At 44.6% G+C, this 13,141-nt stretch overlaps 1 protein-coding gene across 1 annotated transcript in view; it reads right to left on the reverse strand.

Moving 5' to 3' along the window:
• Window positions 1-3,720: 3,720 nt before the first annotated feature.
• sdk2b (sidekick cell adhesion molecule 2b) overlaps window positions 3,721-13,141 on the reverse strand; it is a gene marked incomplete at its 3' end in the record, with an annotated part of 76,112 nt that continues 66,691 nt past the window's right edge. The window contains exons 43-44 of the mRNA XM_079237365.1: window positions 9,688-9,817; window positions 3,721-4,188 (exon numbers count right to left, since the gene is read on the reverse strand). Coding sequence (XP_079093491.1) covers window positions 3,721-4,188; window positions 9,688-9,817 — 598 coding nt within the window. The remainder of the gene's footprint in view (window positions 4,189-9,687; window positions 9,818-13,141) is intronic.

The raw sequence follows: 13,141 nt of genomic DNA on the forward strand, positions 1-13,141 counted from the left end.
TTCACACACCCAAAACAAATGTACAATCTTTGAGTAGAAAGGAACTTGTGCATACGAGGTTACAAGAGTCATCTGGTCCTCAGGTGTGAACTTCTGTAACTCCCGTTCCTCTGAAGCCTCAATGGCCCATCTGTAAATATCATCAGGGCTTATATTAATACATGATGGACCAATTAGTGGAGTTTTATGAGAAGCTCTTTTTTTTTGCGTCCTTTGGAACTTCAGTGATTGTATGCAGCACAAAAAAAACAACTTTGATGGCACATCACCCCTTGAAGTGGGCCCCGTATTCAATCATTGCTTCCTTGTGTGGCTTTGTGTTCCCCGTTACATAATGAATACAGCCTGGGCCGCCGACAGTAAGAAATTGGGACACGGGGGGGTTTTCTCTTCTAGCTGGAAACCTGTCAACGGGACAAACCAACGGCGATAAAAATAATTGTGGACCGAATGACTTCATCCAACAATTTGACCAATTTATGTCACAATTTTGACTCGCCTCGGATCTTTAAGTAGATCTCCCTTGAACCACACACCGTGGAAACTATAGCGTCCATCCAAAGTGCAAGGAGAGGGAGAGATTGTCCGGGGCAAACGGACCAACGGAAATGTCTACGGTCGTAATGTGCATTGAGTCAGAAACCAATTTAAGCATCCACCAATCAGCGCAATAGAAAAGGCATTCATGAACGGCACTCAGGGAACGTCCCCCTTTCTCAAAGTATATCCTCTTCATATCCTCAAACCACCCTCAGTGAAGCTCGCAAATGAGGCAATTAAATTCAGGGTTTCAAACTCCTTTGAACTACACCTTCTGTCTGAATCCTTTATTATTCCAACTGTGGGTTCTCGAAGCTCATCAGAGCTATTTAGTACACTGGGCTCCCTTTTTTTTTTTTTAAACAGGGATCACCGGCTCGCTTTCTTCTGTCATTCATTTCCTGAGGGAGAGCTGAAGAGAGACAGAAGGAAATTCATTTTTATTTTAAGCAAGTGAAATGCCTCCTGTCCGTGATTCCTCGGTCTGAAGGGACATTTCCTGTGTTTTCAAAAGTAAGGGATTAGCTCTCTGGACGCGCTCGTTCCAGTTCCCTGTTCTGTCCTATCCCGTCTAATCTCCTTCTCAGGCCCGTGTGTTTAGTAGGTTAGCCCTGGATCAAGTCGAATGTGATCCAATTAGCATCCAACACCATATCTGACAATGTGCATGTACTTCCCGTCATGCAAGTGTGTCTCTGGTAGTTCAGGTACTTTTTCGAACACATTGCTCTGGCCTTGAATACATATATAGGGATCACTTTATGTGCAGCCCGATAGGTTTAAAAGGGCCATCTGAGCCAGTTTATTCGACCAAGGAACGAATGATGAGCTAATGAATTGTGGTGGAGCACAGAGGAAGATGGAAAAAGTCCGGAGGGGACATTTGTAACCAGATAACAGGATTTCACAGCATCTGCACTGATCCAATTTATTGCTGCCCTGAGTAACACTAAGGTTAGGTGAAATTTCATCAACTAATTAGCCACAGACAGACCTATGTGCTAAAACCCATTTACACTCGGAGCATTTTGTGCTCTCGCATTTCTGCACGCTTCCCCCTTTGATGTTTTTCTCGACTAAAGGTAAGGCGCCTTCTTTTCCGTGACACGATATGTCCCGCGGTATTTCACACGCTCACTGTTTACCTGCAAATACGAATTAAAAGGTGCACGCAGACTGAAAAATAGCCCTTAGTTAACATTCTTCCATCCACTGCTGAAATACAGTGTCGTCGTTAGTGCAAGGCGGGCGACGTGCTGTGCAAAAGTTGATCTCCTGTATCCAGTTTTCAAATTTAACACCAGAACTGCTAACATTCAAAAATAATTTATTTCAGAAATGTACTGTGATCATATATTCATTCAGATTCTGCATGATAAGCTTTTGCTGCGTACAATGAAATCACCCCACAGAGGAATAAAATTAAATTAAAAAAAAAGTGACACTTTTTTTTTCTTCTTCCTTCCTTTCTTTTTTTGTTTTTTTTTTAACTATGAAAACTAGGAACACACCACTGAGTCTTCACTATAGCGTTATGAGCGCGCCTGGCGGGGGCCGGACGGTGCCAGCCCTCTGTGGCGTTACTCCAGGCAGGTTTTACAGATGCTGCAGGACAATCTCTTCATAACCAGACACACAGTGAATGATCTGTAAAGCTTATGCACAAGAAGTGTAATCACACGCACACGTACACGCGCACACACACACAGACGCACGCACACACACACAAATGCATTAGCATTTGGGACGATACAGTCACACCTGAATAGTACAGCGTGATTGATTACACAAAAGGGAAAGAGGTGAGGCAATTCAATGACATCATCTCTTGGCGTAGGCTCAGCGCTGCCCCGTGATTGTGAGCAGAGACAGAAAGAAGAGTTATACCAGCAGGGAAGAGAAAAAAACAACAACAACTTTGTTTCTTATCAAAATCTCACTGTTAACATTTTTAGCAGAACCAGCAGCTGTGCCCACATGTGACCGTGCCAGTCTACTTCAGGGAGTTCCCACGCTCTCGGGTCAGATTTCAAAGCATTTCGGCAGACGTATGTAGAATGAGACTGATGTGTGTGTGTGTGTATGTGAGCCAGCAAAGGGTGAAAATAAATATGGGTCGTGAATGCAAATGAATTCACAGCCCACATCTGGATCGTGAGGATTAAAAGAAGGCTCTCGGAGCGCGTGGCCAGCCATTACAATGCCTCAGTCAAGGGCACCCTCAGCAGTTTCAGTAACAATTGGTACCAGATATCATAAATAATTGTTTCTCTATCAAGGCATCTCTGATCCACTTTAACACACTCACAAAAAAACGACTTAAACACTTTCACTTGAACAGATATACACTCATTTCATATATCTGCAGGATCCCTCAGGGCACGGCACAGTCATTCACATTTGACCCCGCCACGGCCAGATGTCAGATTTTTCCATGCATTAGTGTGCTGTAGGCTCGAGACAGCATGGATTGTGTCGCCAATGTCCGCTAATAATCCCCCCCGCCAACACATTGAAATGTGTTCAATTTGGCATGAAGTTCCACATCCACGTCTGTCCTCATTTTTGTTGTTTTTACATCCAGTTCATCCAGTCCAAACCATCACTTGTCCTTTCACTTCCACAATATGGCTCCGTCATATTGTGTTTTCAGTCTCTATCAACGCAGACTCTGCATTGACTTGATTTTGTCTTTTAGGTACATCTACTATATATATGTTTATATATATATATATATATTTATATGCATGTGTTTTCAAAGATTCTTGTGACTTTGTACAGAATCAAAGAGATTACCATTTGAATGTTTCCAAGGAAAAGTAACAACAAAAAAAGGGAGAAAAAGTCATGCATGCAAATAGTTCAAATAGCAATAGAAAAAAAGCAAAAAAAAAAAATGATGCAGAGAGTATTTTATCAACTGGTGGGAGAAATCTACACTGGCACACTTCCACACATTAAACAATACAAAAAGTGTTCCATAAAGTCTCATAGTGTTCCGCGTGTTTCCAGGCTGACTAAAGAACAGCAACACGTAAAAAAAAAAGAAGGAAATAAAAGTAATCAAAAGCACGAGAGCCGTAAATGACTTGAATGGGTTGACTTCGCGCTTCTGTGTTCTCTTTCAACACACGGTGGGTAGATATTTCCAGAAGTTTTGATGTCCTTTTCAGCATTTTTTCACACAAAGGAGGAGAAGCCAGCGATTGGGGCCCGCGAGCCAGGGGCCAGGCTGCTGGGGGGCCTGTAGAGGGTGCTGTGCTGGCTGGGGGGGTTGGAGCTCTGTTGGGAGGGGGTCGGAGTCCGGCTACCTTTGGGCCTAAATAGGCTGCCTTGGCCCTGGGGCGGGCCCAGAGGCGGGCCCTGAGGCTGGCCCTGGGCTTGCTGAGGCTGGGGGCTGGGCGAGCTGAGCTGGGGGCTGGGCGAGCTGAGCTGGGGCGGCAGTGGAGGTAGAGGAGGCAGCGGCGGCGGGGCGCAGTGGTCCGGGTCGCCCGACTCGGACTCGGTGTAGCTGTAGGCCTGGGCCCGGGATATGCCTTTCTGTTGGCGCCGCCAGGAGTTGTAGTAAGTGGGGTCGCTGATGTAGTGGTTGACGAAGGAGTGCGTCTTTTGCCGGTTGGGGTCCACCTCGTACTCACTGTCGCTGCCCTGTGAAAGAAAGACAATGAAGAGGAGACTTCAACATACGGAGTTAGCACGGGGGGGTCGGGCTCTGTAGTGTTTTCCATGTGGAGCAGTTAGAGATGCTGAGGCTATAAATGTAAATGTAAATGAACATGAAGTTATTGAATTATCGTCGATTCACAGACATCCCTGTCTGAACGGCACACGCATGCACACGCACTTACATTTACAACACAGCACGAGAACACATGGACACCAAACATGGTCAAAGCATGATGACGGAGGGATGACTTGTTACTGGAGCGTGCATTGCAAACGGACCATCAACACAAGAATGGCAAAGGTCAATTGTATCTTCTGGACTTAATCAGTATGTTCAGAATCTCAGATCTCTGCATCCCCACCACGCCGGCGAGACGGGGCTTTGGTGCTGTGTAGTTGTGCACCACATAAAACCTTGAATGGGAATCTGAGGGAGAGGATTGGATGGGGACTAGCAATAGGAACCAGTCACCTATCAGGCTACAAACATTCAAAGCAGGAAGCCACAGGAACCTCACCAAATGCAGTGGAAGTGTATGTAGGCCACCTGTCCCATATGAAAACACCAGCGCCTCCTATGGGTGAACAAAACAATGGGTTTTACAGTACATCACCATAACAGAATGATTCAAATGGCGCAGTCATGACGATGATAATCATAGATATGTTATACACATGTATAGGTCCTTTGGGCCGTTCTGGGTGAATGGTGTGAAAAGCTAAAAAAATATGAAAAGCAGTGCATTCTCAAACATAAATTGACTTAATTTGGAAGGAAGTATAATTTATCTTCCTTGTTCTTTGAGTCAGTTTGAATCCCCCCCAAGCCATCGCTAAAGAAATGACACCAACCCTGAGCACATTCCTCCGCCTCGGAGCGCTGTTGTATTCACGTCAAGAAACATTCCACGCATCAAACAAGAAGCAATGTGATCATTGAGCACTCGGTTCGCTCACTCGGATGTCACTCGCCTGTGATTAATCACCTGGCCACATGGGAACTAATACACTGGCCAAAATTGTCACCAGCGTAAATCCCCCAAAGAGGCTTATTCTTTTCACGAGAGTACGCCTGATAACTGTGACTGTCTCCGGGTTCTTTATCTCTCACCCCCTCGCATTATCGTGTTCAATCTGCAGGAACACGGCTGTTGGCGCTCGCTCGGAGGATGCACTCCAGAGCGCGGGCGCTCACGCTGGATATTGCCTCGGCACATATGTGATGCATCTGGCAGGAGGCTCAGATTACCCCTCAGCCTCCACATTTCTTCTTTGGCTTTCAGAAGAGTTTATAAATGTCAAAATAGGCCTTTTTTAAAAATCTTCTTTGGAGCCAAACAAAAGAAAGGGTTCCCCTCTCCTTCAACTCTTATTTCCCCCCACAAACTAATGAAAGGCAGACGTTATGATGATCCAAATGTCTTCTTTTTATTCCCTAACTTTTTCATATTATAGAGCAGAACTCTGAGAATCGTTAGAGCCTTCCTGTGTTTGTTGACCATTTTGTAATATTGTTCCCCAGTTGTAAATACTTGAGGCCGGCCAGTGCTGAAAGGCAATCCAGCGATGCTAGCGCGTTTAGCAACACGACAACAAGATCCCTTCACAGTGGACCGACAAGACATACCGAGCTCCTTCAAGTGGTATTACCTCACTCTGAAAGACTGAACGCTGCATTGATGAAACACCACTCCAGTTGAGTGTGTGTGTGTGTGTGTGTGTGTGTGTGTGTGTGTGTGTGTGTGTGTGTGTGTGTGTGTGTGTGTGTGTGTGTGTTGGTTGCCTGGCTGCTTGGCTTTGGAGTGTGCTCAACGACAGTTGTTGCGTACGAGTATGATCCAATGCAATCTGTCCTCCTTTTGCTTTTGGTTCATAATCAGTCTTGAATGGAAATAACTCAAGGATCCAATTGAGGAACCGACAGTGGAGACGCTTGACAATTTGCCTGCGGGGCAGCGCGGCCTGCGAAACAGCTCCTTGCTTCAACTCATTACGAGCTAATTACTGGAGCTGAATGCTGTGAAAGAAAGAGACTTTAAGGCATGAAATGCAGCATTGCACCTCAGCCTCGAGGGAACCGACATCTTATGTATGCAATGATGTGTGTGAGACAGACACACACCAGCCTGCCAGTGACAATTATTACACGCGTTTACATCGTTATGTTGTTAAATTAGGCAGAGAAAGCGATTAAGACATCTATCCAATTAACTGGCGAAACCTCTTGACAGTAGTTTACTTTATCATCGGCGTCATAAAGTTGCCCTGTGCTCCTGTTTACAGTGCTAACGTCGTGAAGGGAGAACAATGTGGGAGAGGGGGGGAGAAAAAACAACTGATGTGCATTAACTATTGGACACAATTACTATTTGGTGTAGATAAATTGGTCATTGTCGGCAAAATAGAGCAGGTGTTCAGACAATCTATCCCCTGAACTTTGACCTCACTCTAGACAGAGTTCAACTGAAAAGGGCATGCGCTGTGATATTTGTATCTATATATTCATGCCTCAAAGCAGGTTATGATGAACCAAAAGTTAAAAGGTGCTTTGTCAATAACTTGACTTTCCTTACGGTTTATAAATAACGGCCTAAGGCTGAAACAACAATCTTCTGGCGAGCATGGCCCCCACCCCTCCCCCACAAAATGTAATGCAGGCATACCCCAATAACACAGAGTGGGTCAGTCCTTTGTCCTCTAGTTATGGATTATTGCAATGAAGAGGGGGAGGAAAGGGGGGGGGGGGGGGGCTGTCTGTGTCACTCTCATTGATGAAGTGAACACAGCAGGGGTCCCCGCAGACAAAGACAGTGTATGTGGGGCTCGAGGGAGGGGGATTAAAAAGTCCAGAGACATTCAGAGTACATACATTTGTGTGTGCTTTCCGCGACTTCTGTGTAGAAAAAAAAAAAAAACGATTAGAGTGGAGGAAGAACAGGAATGTGTTTTTGGCATAGTGAAATTACCCCGCATCAAGAGAAAGTTGTACTTTGTCATCATCAAGGCAGGGATATAGCAGCTCCAATCCCATCTCACTGCAATAATGTTGCTTCTATCAGAACCACTATGATCAAGGGATTTGAGATGCTGTTGGGCATTAGTGCCGACCCAGACCGCTGGACTTTAATGAGAGTAATGGAAACATGTGTTTTGTTACTAATTGTATTCCTTTTTTTAATTTGTCACCCATCTGGAGTTTAAGGGACTTTTTGGGGCTAGTTTTCCATCTCACAATTCCTCTTTGCATCCTCCAGTTCTGTCTCTACCCACTGCCCTCTGTCATGTACACACGCCTTCACATTATTAAAAATACAATTCTAATTCATTTGCGGTCACGATGTTCCCTCAGTCCGGGTTGTGACATCCTGCTTCAGACTCAGCTAGTCAAAACAAAGGCCTGCGTTGTCACTAGAGACAACCCAAACATTACAGAAGACACTCTCAGTTGAGCCCCAGCCAAAATAAAAAAAATCTACAGTAGCCGGAGAGACAGGGGTGGGAGGGAGGAGAAAGAGTGAGATAAACCGAGGCAGATAGGTAGGAAGGGAGAGAAAGCATGTTGCATTATCATTTCTCTCCCACGGAATGCCACTCTGCAGAGAGAGAGAGCACGATCTACGAGATGAGATCATCTGTCTTTGACTGGTTTCGGTCTTAAACGACAGTGCCACAGAGGGAACCTTACCAAATGAGAGAGCCAATACTCTAAAGGGAAAACAGTCAATAGGGAACTGCCTTCAGGGGGGCAAAGCAGTAATGGTGGCCTTGTTGCTTTGCCAAGTCAATGTTAGCTTCCTCCGAATCCCCTCCTGAGGACGAGCACAATAGTCAACTGATACCTGCTGGTGGAGCCCCCTGGGGGATTAAAGAGGACAGCACAATGTCATACTGAAAGCTCGGAGTTATCCGCTCAATAAAACTTCAAAGAGCATTCCTGGATTCTTCCTGAAGCACCGTTGGGTGCTGATATGGCGGCCTGTCAGGGGCGCGGCAGACGGGCAACAGACAAGGGCTCTGTGTGGTGCAGCCCATCAAAGCCAACGTCAGCGCCTTGGATGTGCAGTGTGGCAGCGGGCGGGCGTCGCCATCGCAGGTCGAGGGCATTAAGGCCATGTTTGACAATACACAAGTGCGAACGGTAGATATGTCAGAAAGGCGATGAAATGACGAAATTATTTCATTTCGAGGGGATGTTATCGTGCTGCGAAAGGTCCTGTCCGTAACGATTCATTGTTGGGAGATTTTCATTTGATCTGAAAAGGGGACTTAGGGCCCGATAAGGCCAGGTGGGGAGAGATGTCTGGCTGCGGAATTCACACTCGGGACGTAGAGAGCTGAGAGATGTTCCCAGATAATTTGAGAAATGCCCAGAGTAAAGAATTTGCAGATAAAAGAGGACACTGAAGGAAGCCTGCAAGCAAGGGAATTCAGGACCGCCACCCGCTCCCATGAAGCTTTCATCTCACGAGGATCAAAACCAGGCTGCACGCCGCGGGATGCTGCACCCAAACCACAGAGAGACATTTGTGCATATAAGACATAGGCGGAAAAAAATATTCAGATTTGTATTTAGAATTTTTTCCCAAATGTAAGAATAAAGGAAAATCCCCAAAATGAAATAGAAATAGTCAGGAAATCAGAAACATCAAAAGGGGGCACGCAGACTGATCGATGGAAAGAAAAGAGACAGGAAAAAAAGTCAGAATTTATCGATTGCACTCACTTAGCGGGCAAAAGCAGTTTGGCTCAGCACATAGCGAATGCCACAAGTTAGACACTCTAGCAGTACTTGTTCATTTATCAGTCCTGGCAGTGTCTGCCAAGAAGCCTCTGGAATTCAAAAGAGATTCAAAACTAAGATATCTGACTACCTACTATGCTAATGAGGCTAGGTTCTGCCAAAAAAAAAGAAAGAGAAGAGGAGTGAGTGAAAAGCCAATACAGTATTTAAGTTTTCCTCAGAGTTTTACTGACTCTGACCTTGATTTGCTGAAAAAGTTCCGTAGGAAAGTTGGATCGGCCGCCTACCAATACGTAACTGCTTTTGCATGTGCTCTCGCCGCCTTACATAACGAGTGCTGTGGCTGAGTGCAGTGGCCTGGATCGCAGGTGGATGTCTGCAGAGTGACATTCTCCACAGGCCACTGCCTGGGCTAAGAAGTTATTAATCTCTCATCTCTCCTTGTGCATTACTGCCGCTGTATCGTATGACCTCTGCGGGCCTAAATGGCATACAGGTGAATGACAGAGAGAAAAAAAAAAAGACACCACGTGGACAGAATGAACGGACACGAAACACTGGACAGCCCACGATGCAAAAAAGCTGAATTCGCGAAAGGAATTCAAGGAGATGACGGTGTGCACACACAGACGGGTACAAACAGACCACGGATACACACTTAATGCAGACGCACGGTGGACGTTTTGCACACAGAAGACCAGACAAGATGTAGAGTAAAGAGACAAGAGTGGCTACTGCACCTGTGAGTCTGAGATTTCGGAGGGCTTTTCCGTCAGGCTGCTGCTCTCCGCCGGGATCAGGTCGTTGTACTTTGTGCTGACGTCCTCGTCTGAGTAGTGGAGGCTGCCTGGACTGGGCCGAGGAGGAGACCTGGGCAGAGAGGAAGAGATTCAGCTGCGACCGAAGAATTGTGTCTACGCGAACATTGTTTTTTGTAGTTTTTGCTGATCACGTTTCACTTATCAAAGTATTTGCAGGGTTCTAGGTAGGGCTGCAACAAGGAATCGATAAAATCGATGAAAATCGATGAGCAAAAGAGTTGGCAACGAATTTTATTATCGATTCGTTGTGTCGCGCAATTATTACGGCAGTCAAAAAGTCTCGGAGAAAAAAAAAAAAGAGCAGAGCAACTGGCCGCCAGCGTGTCTGAGATTGGAGTGAGACACGAGAAAAGCTGAGGTTGTGATCTTCGCAAAAATAAAACATCTTTGATGAGTCTTGGCCAATCAGCGTTAAGATGTCTACAGCGTCTTCATTTCCCTCAAACTTGTTTTTAATGTTAGCTAGTCAGCTTGCTATCACGCTAGCTAACGTGTTTGGGTAGTGTTGGCGTTAAAGTTACTTTATGTTCCGTTACAGTTAAACGTAGAATGAATCAAATCACGTAGTTGGGCTTAGCCAACAACGTGACGTCGTGCTCGTAAGAGACCCAGAATTAAAGAGTTTAAGGAAGAGGACGCTCTATATGCAGCGCAGCTTGATGCTGAGATGAAGTGGTCAAAGTAGACGTGAGAGGAGCAGTGCAGCTTCCCACTGTCCAGTGTTTCATACATATTGATCAAGCACGGCATGCTAAATGCAGCCTCAGCTCCAAGGAGATCAATTACAGTAAAAAAGGCGTATGTTTTTAGTGTTAGTCTATTTTTATTTTATTTTTTTAATTAACAGCTCAGATATGTTCAAGGAGCAACCTGTTTGTGCTTTCTGAACATGTTTTGCACTGTCACTTCTGTTTTTGAATAAAAGGTTGGAAATTAATGTTTTTTGTTTTTTTGTTTTTTTTATCCGATTCATCGATTAATCGAAAAAATAATCAACCGATTAATCGATTATTAAAATAATGGTTAGCTGCAGCCCTAGTTCTAGGAACGCACTGATCCTGGGCAGAAATCCATAAAGTTAAACGATCAGGCCAATTTGAAAGTTTAGCCAGATTTACTTAGAAGGGAAAACAAAGGCAAAAGTTAGAATTATTTACAAAACTTCCCGATGTGAATCCAGCACAGTTTGCCGACTCACTTCCTTGCTCAGCTTTGACCTCCCGGACTTATTGTTCACAGTTTTCCTGAGCAATTTCTGGCGTGGTCACCTTCAGGTTTACCTCCAAATAAGTAGTTCAGACATTCTGCCTAAACTGCTTGTGAATTTGGTCTAAACGCCCGCTAACCGCAAACAGCTAACCGCTATCAGAAATGACTTTGGTAAGTACAACGCTATATCATTACCAATAGAAACCGTGTCAAAGCTACACGAGCAAAGCTATGCAACGACTCTAGGCCTCCCTCCTTCTGCTTAATGTCTGAGACACTACAGTGAGCGCTTCACTGTCGGTCTGAGTGTGTAGGAGTGCGGCTTGATGGGAATCATGGGACACTCATGAGATGGCTCCCTTCCTCCAGTCTCTCCCGGAATGAATAATTCCCCCTGATCCAGTCCTCGCTGTGGGCTGTGGAACATCAAACCGCTGGGCCCTTGTGACTAAATTATAAACTCTCGCGGCGCTCAACGGGGTCATCGAACAAACGCCGGCCTCTGGGCTTTGCTATCTGATGCCCACGTGAACGATTGCGCGGATTAGCCTGTCGGTGGCGCCCCGCGGCGATCAAATATGTCATTCAGATGGATGTTTAAAGAGGGAAAGCGAAGGAGGGAGTGTGGAGATGGAGGAGAGGCGTTGAGTGAAGCTAAAAGAATGCAGGAATTAAAAAAACATTTCCTAAAATGGTGTGCTCTAGTCGGGGGGGTTCTTTTAAATAAATATGAAAGAAGAAAAAAACAACTCTCAGTGCATATTAGCTCCTCCGTACTTTCACTGTCGCCGGTCCTGCTAAACAAACACCCATCTGTTTCTGCTGATTGGTGCTGGTTTGGCAGAGACTACTGGGACACGCTGACTCCTGTTGACTTTTCAGGCCACAGTGTCGGCCGCCTGCCGCTGCCAGCGGAGACACACACTCACTCACTCACACACACACACACACACACGGCCGCTTTGCTACGTCGGAAACCAGCATTAGCATTTTTCCAAGTAAATACATTTTGAAAGCATTTCAGAAATGTTGGGAATGACTTCCAGCAGTTTTCACAATTGGTATTCTTGAATGCGGTGTGGACACATGGAAAACTCCACGAGGAAAATAAGCACAAAGCCAGAGAGGATTCAAGTAATATTAATTCAATTTGAGTTAGCGTTAATTCTCTGAACTTGGGCGGGGTGACGCGTGCACAACTCAATGCAGCTCGGCTCATTCGTTTCACATCTCTGTGTATCTCAGGATATTATACATGTCTGTGCTGACAACTTACAATATTAATAACATGGAATGTATTTGACTTCTTATCTTATTTGGTGTTAAAAAATAACGGATGAAAAGGGTTGATATTTAGTTTGTAAGCTGTATGAAAAAAGCTTCTTTAAAAATATAAAGAACTATAAATATATATATATAAGAATCACTTATATAATCTTTCTCAATATTGAGTATTAAGCAGATAGAAATTCATGTAAATGCTTACTGAGCCTCACTGTGATACGGATGTATACTTTCTTTACTTTTTTTGTTTACCTCTACTCTATTACAATTACTTTCTCTTTATGATTGGAATTTGCACAATTATACCTACAACTGTCAAAACGTGATGCATTTGGGGGATATGAATGCAGTAATAGCATAATGAATCAAGTAAATTAATGAAAATAAAGAACTTTTTAATAGTTGTTGAGTACATTTCTGATAAATAGACTAAGCAGTTGATCCTGTAATATATAATTCCATTTCTGAATACTTTGAAGTGATCGTCTAATCTAGTAAAAGTGTCTTTGCAGCAAGCTAAAAACAAATAAACAAAACCATTTGTCACTTTTTTTAAATAATGGCCAAACACAATTTCCTCAGCGATACAATTTATTTTTTCTCGGTGTGAAGAAATGCTGTTGGGGGGCCACGGGGACATAATGATAAAGTGCCTGTTTAAAACCATTGGAAGAGAACCGAGGGGTGAAATCAAATCTGCCTCTGGTCTCCACTCATTATCAGACTCTCTCCTCTTGCTGCAATCGCCTGTAGGGACTCATTAACATGTCCGAAGTGTTCAAGAGCTTCGTCACTCAACGGTGTTTAAAACCACGTTAATCTACACAGAATTGCTTCACCGAGACCTGACTGCGTCAGTATGTGTGTTTCAAACTATTGA

The sequence above is a fragment of the Taurulus bubalis genome (genome assembly GCF_910589615.1).
Source record: "Taurulus bubalis genome assembly, chromosome: 2".
NCBI classification, from domain to species: Eukaryota; Metazoa; Chordata; class Actinopteri; order Perciformes; family Cottidae; genus Taurulus; species Taurulus bubalis.